We start from the raw sequence: 24049 nt of genomic DNA on the forward strand, positions 1-24049 counted from the left end.
AGCTGCCCCAGAGCTCTGAACACAGCTGCCCAGCAGTCCCTGCGTGCAGCACTGCACCATGGGCACGGCTACAGCCCTCCCAGCTGGGCACTGCTGCTCTGCAAGCAGTGAGTTATAGATAAACACAGACAGCACCCACTGCCCAGGAGAATTCTTAATGCAGCATTAGCCCAAGTGCCAAAGCAAAGTGAGACCATTCACACGTGGAGTTATTAATACTCCACAGCTCGCTGAGATGCTGACTGGCCAAGAATCAGTTGTAAGCTCATTTCAGTCCTGAGGACCTCTAGCTTGGCTTTATTGATGGACCAAAGCAAGGAAAAGCCTCCCATAAATCAGAGTGCTGCTGATAGTTCTGGGGGACTGTCAGGTCTCAACAAAGGCCTTTCTGATGAGCATGGGTGGATTTTTGCATTCACCCATCATGCAGGCAAGAGAAAAACAAACCCAGACACAAGGAACAATGCAACACAGGGGTCCTAGACTAGCACACCCTTCACCCTCAGTTCTCTGGACAGCACACAAAGCATCTTACAACCCATCTGTGACTGCTGCAGGGGGGTAGATGGCTGTCACTTGGTGTGCACTCATAGCAGACATCCCATCACCTCCCTGGAACAGCAGCACCAACGCATGCAGCAGAAGCTGCACTGTCCTGCAGCAAGAACAGAGGGTACCAGTGACAGAACTCCCAGAGCATTGAGTGAGGCCAGCCCTGCACTGCCCTCCCCTGCAGGAAACCCAGAGCCCATCCCCATCAGGACCCACCGACCCACAGAGCCCAGCCCAGAGGTGTGCAGAGCTCACACTGCTGCACTCCAACTCCAGGGCCACTCAGACCAAGCCTCCCCAGCCCAGCTCTCCCACCACTTATCTGACCACTGTCTGCATTGTGAAACCACTGCTGGTATTTCCTGGAAAACAGAGCTTGGAATTTGAGTCTCTTTATTTGTCATATTTTAAGAGGAACATTTTTATCCTTCTTCCCTGTAAAGAAATGACTACATTTCACTTAGCTACTCATACAAAAATTTACTTTCTAAGGCTATAGAAAGGTAATGCATTCAGTGCTAATGCAAATTCCTTTACCTTCACACTGCAGTAAAATTGAACCTCCAGGCCCTCTAGTTTCCCTGTTCTGGGCATAGCTCATTTTCCTTACTTGCTTATCCAAAAATCTCCAGAACATGACTAGCCTCAGGAAATTTGGTGAATTCCGAAGTTGCAAATGATAGCAAAATTCAGATAGGAAAGATGCAGCTGACACCTCTGGCACTCCCCTAAAGGCAGGCAAAATTACAGGAAAACACCTGTCCCAACCTCACCCCTCTCAAGAGACCAGCACAGCATCTATGTGATAACTCAAGTCTATATATATTTTTTCATAATATTTATATTTTGTTGGTTTGCTTTGTTTTGCAGAGCCCTGAACGTGAAGCCTCCTCTAACCTGACTTCTTCTGAAGCTACATCCCTGGGCAGGCTCTGACCTATAAAATAAGTTGCCCAAGGTATAAAACCTGTTGACACATACCAAACTTGAAAAGTATTTAGGGCATTTGCTTAGCCTTAAATTTCCTAAGAACAGCCTGTTGTCTTCATTTTACCACTGCAGACACTTGGCAGCAGCACCTTCTGGCACTACATACACTGGTGAATTACCCCCATACCATTCATAACAAGATTAATCACCACCCTTTTACCTACAAGGGTCAAGACTTGCCGTTAAGATACAGCTCCTACTTCTTCTGTCAACCATTTTTTTCCTCACCTCTATTTCATGTCCTCCTTCATACCCCAAAAGCTAAGGTGCTGCTCCAGCTGTACTGCAGACAAGCCCAGAGCTGAGCAGCTTTCTTTATGCTCTTTCTCTAGTTGGTTTCCACACAAACACTGTTTTGTAGGGCTTAGCTACACCAGCCTTGCTTCAACACCTTAATTATAACCTGTCATCTTACAGACCTCAGCATTAGTTTACCAGAATCCAGCTCTCACTCCTTACATATGTGTAAGCCAACATTAGTTCATTACACAAATACCTGATGAGCAGGAAGACTGAAGGGAATACACCCCAATGCACTGAAGTAGTTAACTGCATAGGAAGCTGCAAAATAGGCAGATAGATTTGGACGAATTTGTTTCAGCTCTGCAAAAAATAAAAATAGAAAAATCTCAAAGGCAAGAAAGGACAAGAGGTACTCAGCCACATTTCAGGTCACCGAAACCTTTCCAGCTCCTGCAAACACCATACAAAGGCTGCTTTCCACTGGAAGGAATCATTTCAGACTCCCTTCTCCTCACAGAAAGCTGCAGATCAAACTTCCTGCAAGTCGATTACAGAAGCAGACTAAATATAGCCTCCTTAATGAAAGATTTGTAAATTGCTAAAATTGTAAGCAGCTTTTCTGACACTCTCCAAGGCACATGAAACAATTATCAAGTTTGCCCAAAGAGACTATTGAATAGCAGTTAATTGGAGTGAAGAACCCATAAGCTCCCCCCCAAAACCTCTAAGAGAATTAATACACAATAAGATGTGAAGATCCACCTCCTCTAAGACAGAAAGGCTTTGATTTCACAGCATCAAAACCCTGCAGAAACAGCAGCAGCTCTCAGTGCTTGTACAGGAAAGTCAGTTTCCCAGCTTCTGGGTTTGGTTTGTTTGTTTCCAAACTTAATTATTTACTTGTCCTCCATATAACCTGAATTAATGTACGAGGAGTTAGGAAGCCAGTATTCAATGCCTTGTGCTCATCACGTCAGAGGTTACTTCTGAGGAATGCATTTAACTTTTGTTGCAGCAATGAACTAAGAATGCTGCGTATCCATTCGGTGTACGTACTGTTAGAAAACACAGATTACAGTTTGATTGGTCAAAATAATGGTCACATCTTCAAACTCAGCCATAAGGACCGTTCAGCAGTCTCTGCCTTTTAAATACAGAGGGTAAAAACACCAAAGCAAAACCCACAGTGTGTCCGAGCAGCACCTGCACTGTGAATAAAATAAGTAAAGCCACCACTATTCAACGACACCCTCTTTATTCAAAAATATAATCTATGAGACATTTCAGAATATACTGCTGTCACAAATGGCAGCCTATATGTCTAAATTAATTCCTAAAACAATTAATATACAGATTTTAGCATTAAAAAAAAAAAAGAGAGAGACACACCTTGGGGAAATCTGTTTAACCTTGAGAGAACGTTACTCAGTTCACCAGATGCCCTTTGCCCAAAAGCCCAAAAAGTAAAACAAAAGTAAAACCCATGAGACTTCATTTAAATTAAGCAAAATAAAACACACGCACACTTGGAAAAAAAAAAGTCAAAACATTTCAATAATAAAAAAAGACAGACATACCACTTTCTCACACGAGATCTGCCCAAAACAACAGCATGAGATGGCAACACATCTCTATCATTTTTTTTTTTTTATGACAATTTTGATCTTTTGTTTTCCATTACAATGGATACACGTTCAATCCATGGTCAGAGCAATTACTGGTTAAAGCAACATCAGGGTAACTCCATGAGCTGAGGCAGGATAGAAATTCATCTTCCGGTTTGGGATTCAGAGCTTTGGTGGCTCGTTTTGTTTCCCTTGATTTTATTTTTTTCCTTTTTAATTTTTTGGCAAAAGCAGAAAGAATTGGGTGCTTTATGTAAGTGTCACTTGGTCCACAAATGGTTGCAAGATCAAACCAATTCATGGAAAAAAAAAATTCTCTGCCATTGTAACATTTCCTGTAAATGAAAAAGAAAGCACATTTCTTGGCTGGGCAATATGGGTGCAAGAAATTTCCTTTTTACAAAAAAAAAGAAAAGTGAAGCGTCAGTAAGAAAAGCACATGAGCTTTTCAACAACTAAAGGACCAAAAACGTCGTGTTATTTAACTGAATGCAAATAAACTACTGAATACTCCACAAAATAAATTAATGAGAATGCAGACCAAGATTTGCATTTCTATAGGTATCTTCTCATGTCTTTGATAACTGCAGCTTAAGACTATAGCGAGGCACAAACACAGCACATCAAGGTAACTAATTTCAGCCTCTCTGTGACAGAGCCTGTGTTGTCAGACCGAGTGTTTCCAGAAACTTCAGGTGTTCTATAGAGAGAGATATTAGATTTAAACAGAATTTTCCCAAATAGGAATGGTTTTCAGTGATGAGAGTCCAGCTTGATAGACCTAACACATAAACTGAAATCTAAGGACATCCATGGCAGCTAAAACATTAGCTAGCAAATTAAAGAGTATTCTAATTTTTCCCCCCAATAATAAAATCAACTCACAATCTGTGATACAAAACCAAGTAACATCCTTCTAATACCTACATGCATAGATATAGCACATGTGCATACTGGATGTGTATATGGGTCTACTTTCTAGATTAAAAAAATGTTTATATCACATTTAACTTCTGTTCATCAAATAACTTGACTAAAGCTACAGGGAGAATTCATAGAATGCTTTCAGCATGACAACCTTCAGAGCAGATCTGCCACTGGGATACGACCAGTTACAATCCACCATTCCAGCCTCTCAGTTAAAGCAAAGCTTCTGTGATCGTTTATTTTGTATAATGAAGAGGAAAAATATAGTATAAATCTAAGGTAGCTAGAACAAAATTTACTTCCACTCTCGTTTAGGTAATATCCAGTTCTGCATGGCTCAGCAGAGCTTAAATTATGAAGCTCTCTAATTCACAAAGAAAAGCTGTTTATTTTTATTGCCTGTGGTGAGTTTCAATTTATGTTCATGCCAAATAAGAACTATTTTTTATGTGAGGCCTACAACAGCATGAGGAACTGTAGATTTAAAATATTTGTGCCATTGTTCAGTAGGTGCCTTTGTCCTTCACTGACATGATATAGTACCTGCAGACACGCATGCACGCACCCCTACACAGCCCACTAGCCACTACTGCTTTCAGATACGAGGTTCAGAGACCCAGCAAAAACAGGCAAGACATTCTGAAATAACACAATAGTTTTACAGAGGAAAATGTCATACAGTCAGCCTTTCTTTGAACACTTTCCAGATATATATGTACACGATTCTCATGACTTTCGTGGGGTAACAAGTGCTAAGAGCAAACAAACTAAAGAGTAAGGAAAAATTATGAGAGAAGATTGCTTATACGGACTATCCCCACTCCCTTAAGAGCTCACAAAAACTCGCTCTTTATCCTGCCCTCCTTGTGAGCCAGTGTACACAGAAAGAGGGTGAGCATGAGCAGCCAAGAGGTTGAAAGCAGGGTCTGAAAGTTCTTTCCTACTGTACATCTGGGAAGACTGGATTTCCAGTCAACAGTCTTCTTACTTTTGCTGGTAATAATGGAAACTAGGGGACACCATTTGTTCTAGTCTGTTGAAAACAGGTCACCAGCAGACGGCAGAGGTGCCAGACCTCCTGTGACATTGGGCAGCAGTGACAGATCTGGAAGGCTCTGGATGTGAGATTTCAGCTCCTTGCGGACCTGGGTTACCCGAGCGAGCTTCTGTTTGTATTCCTGAGGGAAAGAGACAAGAGACCAAACATCAAACACGGGTTAACATACAGAGCTTTTAGTTAAGCCAGGATTTTTTTTTATTTTTATTTTTAAGTGAAGATTCTGGGAAAAGGTGGCAAGGTATTGGTTCTCTGTGCAGCTACTGCATGCTTGCAGAGATCTGCACCCAGACTCACAACCTACACTAACAGGAAATCCACAACCTTCAGCATCTCAGAGCCACTGATCCTGCCATGATACCTGAGCAGAAGTTATGTAAATGTCCCCACAGCCACTGAGACCTGGTAGAATATTTGTCAGAACTGTCACTATATAGTTGCTCTAACCCTATGTTCTTCTCCAGACAACTGGATTTGTGCAGACCCCAAGGAGGAAACTGACATACCATTCTTCAGGCACATCCCACTGACAAAGGCAGCAGGCTGAGGAACACCACAGGTATTACTCGTCTGCTGAAATGCTCTTCCTCCTACCCCAACTTGATGAATTTTGGTTATGAAATAGAGACTCCTTGTTATAAGATAGACAACACGTTAGCAACCCCAGCAGCTGTAACATTAGACTGACACGTGAGCACAGAACACAAGTGATCACTAAATATAAATCAGACAAAAGTTTGTTCATACTGGATTGAAATCAAGCAAAAGGTAGCTGCCAACATTTTCAGAATTTAATTACAGCAAAAGGAGAAGAGCAGTGAGTTAAATTTCCCCGAAGCAGCAGCTTGCAAGTAGTTTTCCCACAAATGAGTTTTGGATAGAGTGTGAAAATTCCATTTTATGGACAGTTCTCCTCAATGTTTTTATAAACAATCCAGCCACAGGACTAATGCAGACTAAGCAAGTTTGCAGATGGTACTAAATTAGGAATTGTTGACTCCTGTGGGAGTGGAAAGGCCTTGCTGAGAGATCTTGTCAGATAAGAGATAGGCAACCACAGCTGTGCTGCTCTCAGGCACAGGGTGGGTGCTCTGAGTGGAGCCATGTGGTGGGACTCCGATCCACGCAGGTCCCTTCCAACCCAGGATGTTCTGTGATTCTATGCAGTATTTACCATCCTCAGATGTCTCTACAGTCCAAACCAAAGCAGGTAGCGGCGATCAGAACTTCATTATGAGAAGACAAGAGCTGGATCCCTGATGCTGAAAGATCCTTACCTCGGTATGTTTAAGAGCAGACCAACACACGCTCAAGTTATCTTGCACAGAAATCTTATTTAAGGGTTTATGTTTGTATTATTTTCAAAGTTCTGTGACTGTTACGTAAATATTTAGCATCACAAAAAACAGCTGTTTAAATAAAAAACAGCATTACATAATTTCTTCTGGAATGCACTAATTTTTACCTAATTATGTGTGTCAGTGGGGGGAAGCATCTCCAAAATGGAATTGGAAGAATTATGTGCAATAGGCTTCCATAAAGCCCGTCGTATCATTAATATACATTTCTTAATTACTTGGCAAAGAGAACAATTTACCAGAGAACAGAAGTTTGCCTTTGAAGATCAAATGGAACTAGTGCACATTAAATCAAAATATGTTTCTGAAGGGTTTACAACTTTAATCCAATCTTTCTAACCTTCTCAATGATGGAAATTCTCTTCACCTTCTCCAAATATCAAAGCGAGCAGTTCCTGCAGGGTTACAAGCAATGAGTTTACATTCTCTCTTTCATTACTTTGAATTAGAATAGTGAGAGCAGCAGAACTGATTATAACAACTCAGAATACACTTGAAACACCTTCTATAAATATATTCCATAAATTTCCAGCCAGCCCCAAACTAGAGGGTCCTTTAACACCTTTCAAACTTACATTCTTTTACAAGACTCAGGGAGTTAATGTAACAATTCTGCTAGCATGCATGGGTTAATACACTGATGTAATTAAATTCAGAGCTCTACCAGATACATGAAGTGCACTGTTCACAGGTCCAGAGGGGAACAGCAATAATAACAAAAAAGCCACTCAAGGAAAGGTGTGCTCATTCATTTAGGGCTGCTAGGTTTTGGTTTGGTTTCATTTCATGGAATACAACTCAGGATTAAAATAAGAATGCACCCAACATCCCCAGTCCTGCCACTCCAGGAAATATTTCAATAGGGAAAAGAGGCAAGAAAATAGAACTATGAGGACAAAAAAAATACCAGAAAAAAGCCAACAGATTTTTAAGCATGAACACAGAGGAAAAGCAGATAAAGATGAAAGCCCTCGAAGCACTGAATTCCTTCTAACACATTTCTCCAAGAGAAAGCCAACAGAAGCCAACACTGGGAAAAGAAAGAGACTGAAAACTGTATTCTGCTCAAGACTGGGACTTCACAATTCAGGTGAGATGGGGTCACACCAGAATGCCATCTCCTGTACATTTGGTAGAGACAGCAAGAATTCTTGTCTTCCAAATGCTTACAGAATGAATGTAGAGGAGGCTGGATTTAGAGTGATGTTTTGGGGGGAAGAATGGGGAGCAGGGAGGTGATAGGGCAGAAGAATTAAAAATAAATAAATGAAAGATCAAAAATAATACAATTGCAATTCAGAAGGGAATGATGGATACCAAGCCAAGAAAAGGCAGCACTTTCTCGAGAATGACAAACTATCAAGAAAGAATACCAGCAGATTTTTCCCCCCTGTAGCAACTCTTATTAAAGATAGAAAAAAAAAAGAATCAAGAATAGCAAGGGAGCAAACAAATCATCCAAGTTTATTAAGTGGTGTAGAAAGCACAAATTCTAAGTATAAGCCAAGAAGAGATCTCCCGTGCTGCCTGAATTGCCTAGATCCATGTACAAGAATACTGTAAAAGCAGATAAACCCAATGTCTACCTCCTGGAAGACTAACGTCAGTTGTGCCCTGAAAGTAGCAGAGCAGGAGGAACAGGACAGTCCTGGTGGACAGTCTAGATGACAATACTCTACTTTCAGGCTGAAGACATTGTGTGATTACATTTTTTTTTTTTTAGTAGATACAGTTTGAGTCTGATTTTCTTTTTAAGTAACTATTTATGAGAGCAAGAATCTTTGAAATGCCTTTGCTTGTTATCCCAATTCTCAATAATCTTACTTTACCTTATTAGTAGGCTAATGAAGGTGTTAACTAGCCCACACAAAAGTTCTGGTTAAAGCAGTAAGGCCTAAATCCTACCTGTTAAAAAAAAAAATACGGGAAAAAAAGCCAAGAATACAAAAAGACCCACAGGGAAGAAGCAGTACCAGCCTCAAATACAAACACTGGCTCAGAACGCTGTTCAGGAATGGAAGCAATGTTCTAAGGGAGTAATCCAGGAATTAAGATTTCCTAGAAGAGATGGACTCTCACTGGGCAGATCAGATACGCAGCACTGACCACATTAGAGAACTGCCTCGTGTGTGCTTCACACTTCCCATCTGCTCTGGTACTGAGGCGTGCCAACTGCCCACAGTGCACTGAAGGACCACAGAGGCTGAACAGCAGTGCAGGGGCAATGGGAGCTGCAGAGGCACAGCACAGCAGGAGGGAATGTCTCCAAGAGGTTCAGCTGCAGCCACCACTGTCCTAGAGTTCTGAAGGCCTGCTGCAACATGGAAGAGATGCTACCAGCGAGATACAGCCCTGGATCCTCCTACCTTCACAGGAAGCACGGAGCATATTTATATGGATTTATCATTTGCCATATTCAGGAGCACACCTCAGCTCTGCTCAGGACACGTGTAAACAGGGACACGTAACCTCCTTCCAGGCTCAGTGGTTTTCCTTTCTCCCCACAGACCAAGTGGTGGTCATGTTCTGCATTACAGAACTGGAAGCAACTTTTATAGACATGTTTTTCATTTAGCTACCTTACATGACAAGCTTCAAAACTGCATATTGCAGATTCTTGTATAACATCCATCTACTCCATAAAAATCCACAAGAATTGAAGTGCACTTACAAGAAATCACTGCTTGCTGAGATCTTAGTTTGGACTCCATGCATCTAGCTAATTGCCATGCTCCAGAGTAGGTTTTCATTAAGATTAACAGTATCTGGATTCTATTTGCCTTTTTTAGGCAAAATAATGAGATCTTTGCTGTAAGCAGGACTTTGAGACAGAAAAAAACTGGCACTGTGCCACATGAATGCCTTTGCTAATCAGTATTCCTTCTCAGTACGCAGAATTCTACATCCACACCGTCCAAGTGAATTGGATGTTTAGTCCCTGAAATAAACATGAAATCAGAATTAAACACCACTGAATAAACCTGATGGAAGCGTTTCATTCAGAATAAACCTTGCTAGAACATTACCAGACTGGCTGGTATTGACGTGATAGGAAATCCTTCCAAGCAGCTTGGTGCACCCATATTGTATGCCATCACATCAACTGTAACTTCTGCAAAGCATCTAGTTAAGCATTAATGAGAATTCAGAAAGCGACTAAGAGCCTTCGGTCTCTGTTTAGACATGCCATAGGTAAATCAGATATATGAAAGCAAAAGACCAGAGATTTTGGGGGAAAAAATGCACCAAAGGCTCAACAGATCTGAAAACTGCACAGTGAGTGAGGGCAGGCAGTAACTGCAGTATCAGGCCCGTGATTCCTGGCTGAGGAGAAGCACTATTTAAAGTGAAATTCAGTGTTTAGATATTGAATGACAGAACCCACCATAGCATTCAGTAAATTAACCTACAGGAATATTTGTGCTTAAAATTACATGCCTTGTAATAGGCTGTTTGACATCAGTGTTGGTCCAGCTGCTTTCGCTCTGCAGCGTGCTGCCAGAATTAAAGAAATTCTTCCTTGCTGTCCTTGTAACTGCTTTTAGGCTAGAATCAAACCACCACAATCTTTTTTCTTTCTTTCTTTTTTTTTTTTTCCAAATAAAGCAGCCCTAATTGTTAGGCTTTCAATTTTTCAACTGCACCCTGGAAATTGCTCTCTTAAAAGCAGTTTGTCCGTGTGCTGCGATCTCCAGGCTCTGTGCTGCCTTTCTCCCTTCCAATTACCAGCATTTCTCAGCACTGTTTTTTCAATCCTTACTCATGCCAGACCTCACCTGTGCTGAAGGGTAATTCATTGCCCAAGGCCATCTTTCTCAGCACACTGCCCCTTGGTAACAGCTTTTCTGCAGCTGATGACAAGAGCTCTGCATCCCGGGGTTTTGGCATCACACAGGATTTTGTGCATTAGCCCTTCAGGCATAAATATACCCAGTTTGTATGTTTTGAGAATTTGTTGTGCTTCACAAGGGATAGCATTAATAGGGTCATTAAAGTGTAGCTCTTCAGACCTCAAAAAAGCTGCTTTTCAATACAGAAGAATTATCTATTTTCATTACAATCTTAGTGAAAGACATTACATTGCAAGTAAAACATGGCAAATCTCCACTGTGATTCTTGAATCATATATTCACATATTTTGAAATAATACTGAGTCACACTAACACCAGAAACCCCATTCCTCCACTGATATCCTTGACTAGATTAGGATCACGACATGAACGGTCTGCCTTCTATCTAGGAACACCTTCTCATTTGAGAGTCAACAAATTTACTTCACAAGAGTCAAAGCTCACAGTCAAGGATTCTGGGAAAGGTAACTCGAGAGCACAAATCATTCAATAAGAAATTTAAAATCAGATTGTTTTCAGTTTCCTCATTTCAGCCTTTGTTTAAGAAAATGTTTTGTTTTCCTTACAGTTCTTCCTAACAGCCGCAAGTATTTCAGATATTTCCACTAAAATGTTCGTTAGCACTACAAAGAAAAACCAGGCCCTTATCAAGTGGTACTGTGAGAACATCAAACGAACCTGATAAGCAGATACGGCCTCATCTGTAATCAACAACTTCCATTATTGATTAACCCTCCACAACTCAGGAACAATGGGGTGCTTTCATCAGGCAATATCCCCAGCTAAGATTTGAGGCGAGCACAAATTGTGCCTTCATGTTAAATAAATATCAACAAGCAGCATCTCCTACAACTAATTTTAGACTTTTATAGTGCCAAGACCACCTTATTTTGGCAGAAGGACAAAGACGATCCTAATCAGTGATTAAAATCATTCTTGAGTTTCTGATGTATTAAAAACATGTTTACTTTTAACAGCGTACAAACAACCCATCCTGCTACCCCACAGGATTATTCCTATCAAAGTAGCTCACTCACTGAGCTGCTTAACCTTCAATTTCCAATTTAATTTACTTTGTGTCTCTGCCAGAGTTAGCTTTCAAATAATGGTCCTCAACAGCATCAAACCACAACAAAAAACCACAACTGGAATAACGTTTCAGTCAGTGCATTAGAGACCTTAATGCTGTCTCAAGCAGACCCAAGTGTATGAACTGTTCCTCCATTTCTTGAAAACATTGCTGTGCAACAGTTTGCCATTTGCCTTAAAAAAAAAATAAATAGCAATGTATCATATTGAATTTTTTTTTTTAAATATATGTTCTACTGGACAAGATTCATTCTTTCAGCAAGGAAAAACCTGACCCAAAATTTCCACTAGCATTTAGCCAATCTGCGCCAGAAATAATTTGTTGTTATGGCATCTTTCATATTTGTGTTTGAAAGTGCTTTTTAATGTCTCAGTCATAAGACAGATGTTACATTTGAAGAAATTCAAGCTAAACAAGCTAACAGAATCAACTAGCTGCACTTGCCTGGCTGATTTAGAGACACGTTGCTTTGCCAGAGCAAGACTTTTCACAATCACAAGACATTTAGAAACTCCAATATAAACACACATGACAAAGAATACATTTGAAATGAAGTTTACCTCAGAACAATGTTGCCTAGCTGTCAGAAAATTAGGTTTGTCATCACGGTAAACAGAACTTGCAATTGCTACAGCATAGTCTCCTTCCAGAAGACTTTGTCCTCTACAGCAACTCATGTCCCACCCAGCAGCAGCTGTTCATAATAATCAGCAGCCGACAGTGTAGAGGAAGCCCTTAATGTGCCGCCAAGGGGCAGTTTAACAGATGGCAGAGTGACATACAACCAAAATCATTAATTAAACTTCCATACTAGTCCCAAGGTGCACTGCTAAAAACTTCTCCGAGGAAGAGCACTTCAGATAAACGGCTGTCTGCTGCAGCCTGTGCACTTGCCATGGGCTCATGGCTGATGCTGAGGTCCTGCCAGAGTGGTCCCATTTTCAGTTTCATGCCCTCCTTGCTCAAGAGAGCTATGGCAGGAAAAGCAAGTCTTCAGCTTTTGGTGTCAGCCCAATTTGTACTCTGCTATTGAAGCTGTAGGTAAAAACAGCTGTTAAAGGATGGATGCCAGAAGATTTTGCTTAAACTGCATCTCTATTGGGTAGAGGTTAGAAGACGGATGAAGCACCCAGTCATAAGAAAAAAAAGGAAATAAAAAAAAGCAAGCTACCAACCAACTAAAAATACAGCTGGCTATGCCAGAGGGAGCTTGACTTTTTGTCAATGGAGACTGCACTTAGAAAAATGAGCATATCTGAAGAAGTTTGTTAAATGTACCTATATTTCTTTAAAAACCATCAAGCGATGGGCCTTCCAAAGCCAACATGTAGTTAAAATATCAAACTCAATTTGTTTTCTCCAGAGTTTTTATACCATTCCTCTCCCTGTTTTACTCTAAACGAAAACACCACCTACAGCCATCATCTTTCAGATAAACACACACATCTGGAGTCAAGTGGGAGCATTTGGTGAGACAACCAGCACGCCAGCTCCGGGTCCATCAGTACTCACTTCTAGCTTCTTCTCTTTCTCCGTCAGTACGTCCTTCTGATTCTGCGTGTACTCGATCAGCATGCGTGCCAGCTGGCGCCGGTCCTCCAGCTCTGCTGCCAGCCTCCCGTTGTACTCAGCCAGCAACAGGCATGCCTCGTCCACGGTCTTGGAAAGGCGCTCAGCCGCCTCTTTGTCTGCAAGCAGGAGTGTTTGGTTTTAAGCTTGGTCCTCTAGATGACTGATTTCTGCTAGAAGGGCTGCAATTCACTATGTGTGTGGGCATCAATGTGTCATTCATAAAGATACCTCTGGCTCGGTATGAAAACAATTCTAACTGCAGAGGACATGAAGCAAGTAGGCAGGGCTAGAGACCCAAGAATGGTGTTTTTCCAGCAACTGATGGGATTGACTACATTTTGTTCTTGCAGAGATGCTAACAATATGGGAAGGAGTCGTATAACCAGGTTAATTCAACTGATACTTCAGGCTGTACTGCTAGGACTTAGCTGAACAAATTAGATGGTGTGCATTTAATACTCTATGAAAAAGTCCTAATTACCAATATAAGAAATCACATGAATCACCATTCTTCACAGCTGGACATAGCAAGAGTATCTTTCAAAGAAATGATTAAGCAACTGCTCATAAGGAGTTATAAATTAAACTACTTCCAAGAACAAAAGTCTAACAGGTTTCAAATTACCACTTAAAAACAATTGCACAAACTCAGTTTAAATAAACAGTGAAAGACTTATGAGAGTTTCCTTTTCCATAGCAATCAATGTGTACATGTTTACCCAGGACAATTCTGATAAAGCTCAAAGGTATGTAATGGTCAAGGTGCTCAAAAATCAATCATCCGTTTGAGAACTCTAGCCCTATTTCCTTTACATTCTATCAAAATGCCAAGAACAACAAAACAAGGTCACAAAAGCAGAAACTCACCCTCGTGCATCATGATTATTTACAAATGAACGTTATATGTAAATATCTTAAGGGGTTTTTTTTGGACCAAGTTTCTTTTATCTTCCAGTTTCATACCTGTAATTTTCTCCAGTAATGAAACATCCTGAACTTCCTGAGGCAGGGAGGCAATTTTTTGCCGCACTGTTGCATCTCCTGATGCTGCATTCTCCAGGTCCTGCAGAGCTTTGATCAAATCCTCTGTCTACAAGACAAGTTAGCTCACATTAAACGAATGTAACTTCCCTGCCACGTCCTATGGATGTGTCCTCTCCCATCTGAAATCACCTACTTAAAAGGAACCACTTCCAGAATATTTTTTGCAAGTAACCTTTAAACAGTTGCTTCCTAACACAGGAGGTATCCATTGAATTTACAGTACTCCAGCATTGAGCTGGTTTATGCACAATTAGAGTAGGATCATCATCTTCAAGACTCCACAGCAGAAAACTTACCATTCCAATTAAGATAAGTGATTGCTTGAGCCAAAGCCTAGAAGTACACCACACACCAGTCTGAGGAACAACCACCTGCCCTTTGCATGGCATCAGATTTGGGCTGTTCCTGAACATCTTTCTGATGCCTTCTCTTAAACTGGCAGGAGCACATTTGCACTCTGCTGTTGAATTCCACAGGTGCATTCCGACATGCAAACAGACAAAGCCCCTTCTATCAGTGTAAACAAAAGAGCTTCATATTTCCATAGTTACACTTTTTGAAATTTCCTAAACTTCTGGTAGGTAACCAATAGATGTAGCAAAGTTAAAGTAAAGTTCACACCACCCTGATTTTGCTAAGACACTGCTATCCTCAGTTAGGAAAACGAGCTCTTTGGAAGTGCAAGGCACTCACACTGCACTTCACTGTATCCCTTCGGCTTCACCTCTCAACTGTTTTAACATTGAGAAAAATACATCAGCTTAGATGAATACACTCAAAAGATATCCTAGTTTAAAAATAATGTGGATGAGAACAGCCTAGAGAATAGCTCTGCTGACCCAATGTCCCTACCCTATATAGCTCCAGAGAGCGGAAGGAGGAAGGGAGACTTCATAAGTAGAAAGAAAAAGCATTTCATTTCTTTTCTTAATACAAGTTTTGTAACTACAATGCTTGCCCTGGAAATAACATTGATATTTAAGCAGCATTTCAATAGTTAGAAAACTGGTAAAAGCACTGAAAACTTTTAAATAAGTACTTATGAAAGTCTTACCATTTTATCTGGAAAAAAAAAGCTTATTGCTTAATAGTTATAACTTCTTTGGAAACTACTAATGAAATCCAACAGTAACAAGGAATATTTATCATCAAGAGAAACCAAAATTTGCGAGGCCTCTGGAGCTAAAAACAGCAAAGAAAGCCACCTCACTTATTTCTTTGACAACTGTGATTTATTTTTATGTTTCAAAGTTTACACTCTACCAGATGGATAGCGTAATTTTTTGTATCCTTTTCAAATGAACATATGTTAATCCATTGTGTATTTTGTAGCCTTAAATGGTTAGAACAATCCTCTATTTCATTCCTATTGTTTCCACACCCCTTACATATCAGCCTCAAAAAAAACCACCAGATTTTCCTAACCAACTCTCATGAAACCTGGCAAAGTTTGAGCTTTTTCATAAAAAACTGGAGATATGTCCTACCAATTAAAAAAACAAAAAACCTAGTTCTGCTAGTGTTAAAGCATTAGGTTTAAGAGATTACACGTTGATTTTAGAAAGATTTAAAATATAGTTTGTTCTTCTAGCAGTCCTTTGTGATTCTTTACTGGTATCAATATTCAGAATATTCAGGTAGTTTGGACTACTTGAAATCATTTAGAATTGGCACAGTGTTTAAACACGAAAAAAGAATCTGTTCTATTTCACGTTGACATTTCAACCCCCAATTGAACTTCCCCATCCAATGCATTTTACTTGTTGGGAGCTCCACCTTGTGGTGGGACCACACGGGAGGAGACCTGCAGAACTTCTCCCACTCCCACCCCTTCCCACCTACCAGCAGTGGCCCAGCGCTGGGGTCCTGGGGTGAGTAGCTCCCAGGGTAATCATCATCTTCCTCCTCTTGTATTTGCTGAAAAGTCCGCTTCAAAGACGACTTCTTCTCTTCTGCAACTAAAGACACATGAGCAACTCATTTGGATACAGATCTGCCCACATTCGCAATCTCCACTTCAAAACAAACTATACCTTGTGCTCTGAGGCTTAGGCCTCTCTAAAGAGAAGGATGACCACAGATAGGCTCTAACACTCGCATCATATTCCAAATAGTAACATACAAAATAGCAAGAACAGGCTGATTTTACCCACACCGCTCTCTGCACATGCACATACTCAAACTACAAGGCTGCAGTCTTCCTATCGCAGTATGCACAGTGCACACATTTGAGCCTCCTAGGTTGGAAGAAGGAAAGACAACTAAATGCCCTAATTTATCTCTAAATGGCAGGTCTTCAACACTGCTAGGATTCCCCTGTTAATACTATGTATACTGGTAGGGATTTTCTACCAGTAGAAATGATGCATGGATCTTAAGATACATATGGACAGAAGAATTTCAAGTTCTTTTTGGCACCAAGCATACGCTCGCTGTAGTCCCACAATCAATTGAGTAACTGCTGGTTATTCAACCTTTCACTCTTCCATCACAACAGACTCCAGGACAGCTCTGTCAAACTCAAGCTCTGCAGTATGATGTGATGGCAGCAGCAGCTATGAGCAGAGCGTGAACCAATCTCCCAGCAGGAAACCTATAACACTTCAGAAATAATTTCATAAAGCAAGACAGTGGGGTGAATGAACCTTAGCATAGCATATCTTGCCTTGAAAGAGAAGACAGTTTATTAAATGAGTCAGAAGTCTTAACACAGCCTTTGATCCAATTACAGAGCCTTCAGAAGACAGACCATTCCTCAGACTTGCCACCACAATTTATAAGTCAGGCTCATTTGTAAAAAAGCAGAGGACAGAGTCCAGGGAACATCCATGGAATCAAACCTCCCCACTGGAGCCCTCAGTATTTACCACTTGTATGCACTTAGCATAAAGCAATTAACCAACAGAAGATAAACACAACATAATCAATACAAGAATGAATGACCACAGCGCACACAGAAGCAAAAACATGAATGAGAATGGGGATTCAAATTGCTGAAAAACATCTCCTGCTGTGCAGCCAACTGTTCTACCACAAGACACAGTTTTATGTTTGGTAACAACTAACAGAGGATCTGGCATTCCATTGAATTTTGTCTGAACAAGTTTAACTGAAAAGACTCTACAGAAGACGGGTGCATGGACACCCACGGTCTTAAGTAACAGCAACCAGCTGGTGTGCCCCAAAAGCAGCCATTCCATGATGGGGGCATGGCAGACAAGGGGCACCACGGTCAGGTGAGAAAGGAGCAAAGCAGGCTGCCTTGCAGTAGCATTTTGGGCATGAGTAGCATGACAAGTGTGGATTGTGGCACTTGTTTTTCCCCCTTCAGCACTGATAAACATGGGCAGTAAAAGACCTCTCTGGAGAATATGGAATTACCATCTCCATTTCATCACAACAGAAACAAATACACTTATTTACAAAGAGCATATGGTTGAAAGGGACCCCTGAAACAACAGGATGCCAGGCATAAACTATATCATACCCTGCCCGGGTAGCCTTCAAAAAAAAACTAGAAGTCAGAAGTAATCTATCCACTGCAATCTACATATATGAAAAAGCCTGTCAAATCCAACAAGAGAAGAGAGAAAGCACTAAGAGCATCTAACACTGATCAGAATACAACAGCAGTGAATTGCACACAGCTTCTGAAACAATCAGGGTATCCCTGTGGAAGATGGAAAGATCCTTCCAGGAAAATCAAGAGTCTGCTGTTGACACCAACATTAAGACGACAGAAGCCATTACTCAAGTGGATTTCAGTTTTCCTGCTTCCTTTGGGGTCTTCTTCGCAGCTCAGAAATTGAACTGTTCCCTAAAAGCCTTAGAAAGAGCAAAGCACTTTTTCCTCCAAAATAACTGACAATTGCTGTCATAACAGCTCTGCAGTGAATCTCCAGATTGCTGTTGATCTTGTTGCAGCTGTAATGCCAGGAAAACCCAGAGAGAATTGTAAAGGTATTCCTCCACCAACTGGCTTTTCAGTCTTCAAATCATCTCTTGTGGCTCGAGAAAGCTTACAGTATCAAATACTTCAGTGACAAAGAAAGACTTTTCCTACAAGCTGGCAAAGCAGCAGATCTTCCCATCTAGGCCACCCACCTCTTTGTTCTCATTGCCTGCAGACTGGTTTGAGAGGTAAAGATGCTACTTTGATTTCACTCCGGGATCATATGCACAGCAAAGAGAAACTGACTGTGGATCCTATGTTAAACATAGGATAGGAACATACTGAACAGGATAACTAGGAATTTAAAACTTTGCTCTGCTAAAAATAATCATTTGACTGGATTTTTTAAAATCTCAACCCAGTATAAAAAGAATAAATGTCTATCTGAGGCATTGCTACTAAGGTAACAAGAAGTAGGTTGCACCATTGGAACATTCACCAGTAAACCTTAAAGATGTCTTTCCTCTCTGATACAGGAGTCTCCTTAATTTTGGCAAGTTTCACAACTCCAAATACAACTGGTGTTCTTCAACCAGAGCAGAGCCATCCTCTTCAGAAAGCAGCACCTAGCAACTCAATCATGCTACAATATGAAAAAACGTGGAGAATCATCTGCATACACAAGTTGCCGTGCCTTAGGCTGAACAAAAGCATATTCCTTGTTACAGGACCAGATGTTCTTATGCTGTTAAAGTTTTTGAAGAGCCTTAAGTTTGCACCAACCTGAAGATGGTGACACTACCCATCTCTGAGCTACATCTATGCCAGATGCTCAGAAAAGCAGGCAGACAGAAGGGCTATGGAGGACTATGACCTCTCATTGTCATGACACATATTACACCTGTAAAAAAAGCCATCGTCCATCTTGATTACATTCACCAATTTGAATAGAGTAACTACATCAAAGCCTTCTGCAATACAGATAACTGACTACCAGACACCAGGCAAACACCAGCTCATCTAAAGGCTACAGACAACCCACGTGAAATGAGACCTCACCATAATGAAGCTGCATCTGAAAACATGACAGTCAAAACAACGAAAGAAACCTCAGAACTCCAAGGGTTTTTTCAACTGAGGAATGAAAATTCATTAAAAAAGAGAGAAAATCCACCATAGTGAACTGACAAAGCAGCAATACTCACACTTCTGAAGAGGCCTGGGCTGTTCTCTCAAATAAAAAAAACACATATTTATGTCTTCAAGTACCCAGCCAAATACTAAGGTCCTCACCAACTGAACAACAGCATTTTCACTCTTTCCCACAAAGCTCTCTTACACTGCGGAAGAGCTCCATTTCCTATACCCTATGAAGTTCAAAAGATAACAGTAGCAGCACTGATTGATACCATCTAACAGCCAATGATACTGAACAACAGTTCATTGCCAGTTCACCTGGAAGTCACAGCTGTGTTTCTTGGATGCACTGTATCATTTTGTTTAGCCAAGAAAATGAAACATTTATCTAGGTGACCTAGGAAATCAACAGTTTGGAGCTAATCGGTTTGAAAAGAACTCAGGAATGTTAAGTTCCATCCTTTCCTGACAAACAGTTGTCTTAGGCCTCGCGCCCAGTCTGGAAAGAACACAAAATGAACTGTTCCACTTCCAGATCATAACTGTCTCAGCCCTCCCAGAACTCATTTCCCCACCTCCCAGCCCCAGAATTGAGACCTGTGTGGGAGGTCCTGATGGAAGTGACAAGCCCTGGGGTCAGGTCAGCTGCTCCAAAATAAAGGTCAGGTCAGGGCTCCAAAAAAAAAAAAAGCAGACACTACGTGTTAAGGCTTTTGTTGTAAGCTGCTAAAGCACCCGTTCAGTAATTTTGCCTGAAGCACTTGAAAACCCTCCAAACTGCAGCCTTAGACATCTTCACATACTTTGCTCATGCCTTCACGTTCATTCCATAGAATTACCAACCTCAGCAGAAGGCTTAGATGTACCTTTCTTGTTTTTACCACCTAAGAATGGCCTAAGAGTACTTTTATTAATAATGAAGCTGTCTCACAAAGCATCATACCTTTACAGGAACCAAGCAAAATTTGGTCAAAGCATCAATCTGACTCTGGCTTATATAAAGATGCTGACACCACCTTCAGCTGCAGAGTGAACAAATTCCCTTGACCAGAAAACTTGTCATTTTTAATGACCTTCACTTTCCACAGATCAAGCATCCTATTGCCACCCGCTCCTCATTACAGTAAACCCAGTAAATACTGTCAGACACCACAGAACAGGCAGTATCTGTCAAAGCAGTATAAAAATACAGTAAATACAAGAACTTTACACTAAGTTTCTCATCTTTCTAATGATAAAAAATTATAGAAAGTTATTACTTTCTCCTCAGATGATTCCAGCTGGTATAAGAAAAAAAAACACAAGCTTCTGGGAATATATGCTGGCTTTCATTTATTAAAAAGGCCTTGCCAAATTGTAATAAAATGTAAATATGCAAAAGGAACCACCATAATAACCCAGCCAACTACTCACAGACATTTAGAGCAGGACAACATCAAACTCTTGTGTTGTGAACACAACAATTCCTTACATCCTGCCTGCCTGTTTTTACATCAGCCCTGGTGCATTCCACCTGCATGTGCAGAGGCAGAAATTACATGGAGGCTTACTAACAGCTACAGGGCAACACACCTGCAAACCAGAACAGCAAGTTTTATAGAATCACACTCCTCTCAAGAGAATTCTGACAAATCTCCACAACCAACTCTGAAAACAACCCAACTACAGCAACCCAAAGCTTAACTTCTCACTATCACTCTGTATTTAAAAAATAAAATACTCAACAAAAAGCACATGCATTTACCTTTAGTTTGGGGACTATTGGAGTCTTCCATAGAAAGTTTCAGTTGTTGTATGAACTCACTGCCATACACACTTCTTTCTTGCCAGATGTTAAGCAATCGTTCCAAGGGCTTTTTGCAGCCCTCATCTGCTTCTCTGCTCAAAGATCAGAAAATAATTATTGTTCAGCTGAAAAACATATGGAGTATTTTAAGAGAGCATCTTCCAAGCTGGCACCTGCATCCATGGCAATACTCACATATTTGGAGAGATTCTCTCTCACTGTCTAAGACAAACTCTGTAAAGCACATTTGTGATCAATTTTTCCCTTTTACTGGAACCAAAGATTGCCTGAAAGCATCCCACATTCCCACCCCAATGTATGGGCTTTCAAGAACAGCTTTCAAGGAAGGAACCCAACATCTCTCAGGACTTCCAAGAACAGTTATAAAACACCTTCAAGTTGACATGCTTACAATTCAGAGTGTTAACTTTAAACAGTTGTTTCAGTCAATAACATCCCAATTAAAAAGCAGGTTGTTTGGCTCATTAAGCACTTAAACATACTCATTTAGCACACTGAAAGTTAGACAGCCATCCAGAACAATATACCACTAAATACACAGAACATTAAAGTTGTTTAACTGAGATAATAAGACTTATTACACTATTTAGAGAAAATCTTAACTAAGCAACAGTTTATCCTTGCTAGAACTGCAGCTGTCTCAAGCCTTCCCTATTATGTATGAAATCCTTCCTTTATCTAGCAAGGAAGCCAATGATCAGATAACCATTAAAACAACCAATAAAACAAAAGAAACTACACTCAAGCCAGAAGATGAGGAAGCTGCAACCTGAGATACCAGAGACTTCCAGCAATGAAGAAAAGGTATTCGTTAAGCAGCTTCAGCAAACAGATGCAACTGTTCAGTTTTACTACCCATGGAACAGAACTTCAAGATCTTCTGGTAACAATTTAAAGCATACAGGAGCTGCACAGAAAGCACAGATGTCTGGATGTGAATCAGTTGCCTCACAACTTTATACAAACTTCCCCATGGAGAAATACGACCACGAAACAGTTCCTAGGTGCAAAGCAGGCTGAACCCAATCTCTACTAAAGACAGGGTGGGAACATTCCCAATGCTTCAAAAAAGTCAATTAATTAGACTTAGTATTACCAGAACACAAATCTATCGAGAAAAGTTGAAGAAATACATAATGCAACAACATACCTGGCAACATGAGAAAAGGCATCCACAAGAACAGATTCAAATTCCCTGGTAAATTCAGGACCTTTCCTCTTACTGTTCTGGATGACATCATTTGCTAAGTATAGGAAAGTAAGTTTCCTACTTGATTTTGCTGGGAGGGGAAAAAAAAAAAAAAAAGAAAGAAAGAAATTGCATTTATTTCTCATTCTTTGACCCAAAATCGTTAGCATTATTTTCAAAGTGACTTACAGGTTTTTAGCCTAAAAACAAACCTAAAAAGATTTCAATTTTACCATGACAAATCAGAGGCTTTCAAGTCAAGCAGTCCTTAATCTCTTTAATTCTGTGTTTTATTTTGCTTTCCCCTAGCTAACTCATAAAGCAAACATGAATTTAAGCTTTTTTTGTGCATAACACCTCATCTCTGAAGAAAACACTAAGTTTAATTCTAGGAAAATTTAAAAAGAGCTGCTCTAACCCATGTGTAATGTTTTAAGATTATTTTTGTTCATTAGCTCCAGGAAAAAAAAAAAAAACAAACACAGCAACCTGGTACGCAACATAATTCAGAACTGAATGAAATTGCAGGAGAATACTATTGCAGAAAGTCAGATGTTTTCCTAGACAATGCTATTTTGAAATAACTTATCCCGTAACTTTTCCCACTGTGGCATCACCAGACCCTATTTCACCACAGGCAGAAGCCATGGCAGCAGCTGCTCTCCTGAGCACAGCAGTAGAGAGAGAGAACAGCTCTTGTTCTCACAGCAGGTCCCACTGAGACCTCTGGAAGCCCATCTTGGATGGAAGGGGCCAATGGGCCTGTGGAGGTTCCTCCAGCATCACACAGGATGTCAGAGGTGGCAGCAGCTGCTTTCAGAGCTCCCCTCAGGAGCACCACCAGAATCCCATAAACTCACTGCAAAGCTTTCTGGGAAGTCAGTGGTGCTTCCTAAGGCAAACTTCAGTCCAGCTCTAAGCACAGAGAGTACAGAGCATTTCTGGACAGCGCTAACAAACAGTTTCACAGATCTCTGCTTTTACTTTGCTTAACTCTGACTGCCTCTGTACAGCTCAGCAAGAGAGAGATCCAAACCCACGATTTAGCAGGTGGCATCTCTATTTAGAGCAGAAGTTTGGAAACAGATAAACTGTAAGGCCTCTTCCAACCCAATCGTTCCATGGCTCAAAACCAAAAGCTTCCATCCTCTTCCCAAATGCCCACGTTCTGCTCTCCCCATGGGTTCCAGGACCAGGGAGCACCGCCTCAGGCCACAGCCGCACAGACCCGGCCCCGGGCAGGCAAACGGGAGGCGGCCCATAGCGGGGATGGACGTGAAGGTGAGCGGGATGAGGGGAAGCCCCGGGCTTCGGGCTACGGGCCCGCTCCGCGCCCACCTTTGCGGAGCTCCCGGTGCCAGACGGAGACGATGGGCCCTGCGTGCTTGCGGTGGTGGATGAGCCACAGCGACAGCGTCTGCACGCTCTGCTGGGAGTTGCTCAGCTCCGACAGCTTCTTCTCCAGCGCCGACTCTGAGAAGGAGGACATGGCGGCGGGCCGGCCCCGCGCCGGGCCTGCTCCGCCCGGGGGAGGGCGCGACGCGGCCGCACCGACGGCAACCCGGTGCCACAAGATGGCCGCCCGCCCTCTCACCCCGCCGCTCGGGGTCAAAGGGCAGCGTCTACGGGGCGCCAGAAGGGACGAGCGGCCCCGCGACTGCCGAGCGGGGCGGGAGGGCGGCGTGCGGCGCATGCGCGGCCCGCCGACGGAGCCC

At 41.5% G+C, this 24049-nt stretch overlaps 1 protein-coding gene across 4 annotated transcripts; it reads right to left on the bottom strand.

Moving 5' to 3' along the window:
* Window positions 1-3023: 3023 nt before the first annotated feature.
* RPRD1B (regulation of nuclear pre-mRNA domain containing 1B) lies at window positions 3024-23971 on the bottom strand. 4 transcript variants are annotated; one of them, XM_031588345.2, is made up of 7 exons: window positions 23673-23970; window positions 22296-22425; window positions 21083-21216; window positions 16152-16261; window positions 14229-14355; window positions 13206-13381; window positions 3024-5515 (listed from the first exon to the last, which is right to left on the bottom strand). In XM_031588345.2, exons 1-7 carry the CDS (start codon window positions 23821-23823, stop codon window positions 5366-5368), a joined length of 978 nt encoding a protein of 325 aa, XP_031444205.1. In that variant the 5' UTR covers window positions 23824-23970; the 3' UTR covers window positions 3024-5365. The 4 variants fall into 4 exon arrangements, with proteins under 4 accessions (XP_031444205.1, XP_031444186.1, XP_090008574.1 ...); XM_031588326.2 differs by having other exon boundaries at window positions 16152-16267; window positions 23673-23961; XM_090152448.1 differs by lacking the exon at window positions 3024-5515 and adding an exon at window positions 5536-7147 and having other exon boundaries at window positions 16152-16267; window positions 23673-23971.
* Window positions 23972-24049: the final 78 nt, after the last annotated feature.

This window comes from Phasianus colchicus, chromosome 17 (assembly GCF_987193195.1).
Source record: "Phasianus colchicus chromosome 17, bPhaCol1.hap1.1, whole genome shotgun sequence".
NCBI lineage: Eukaryota > Metazoa > Chordata > Aves > Galliformes > Phasianidae > Phasianus > Phasianus colchicus.

Bases quoted from the DNA above. Each gene is read 5' to 3' on its own strand.
- RPRD1B (XM_031588326.2), bottom strand. From the start codon at position 23,823: ATGTCCTCCTTCTCAGAGTCGGCGCTGGAGAAGAAGCTGTCGGAGCTG. The intron at 21,217-22,295 runs GTATGTTGTTGC...ATCTTTGAGCAG, and splicing joins GCCTTTTCTCATGTTGCCAG to AGAAGCAGATGAGGGCTGCA. The intron at 14,356-16,151 runs GTAGGTGGGAAG...CTTGTCTTGTAG, and splicing joins CCAGCGCTGGGCCACTGCTG to ACAGAGGATTTGATCAAAGC.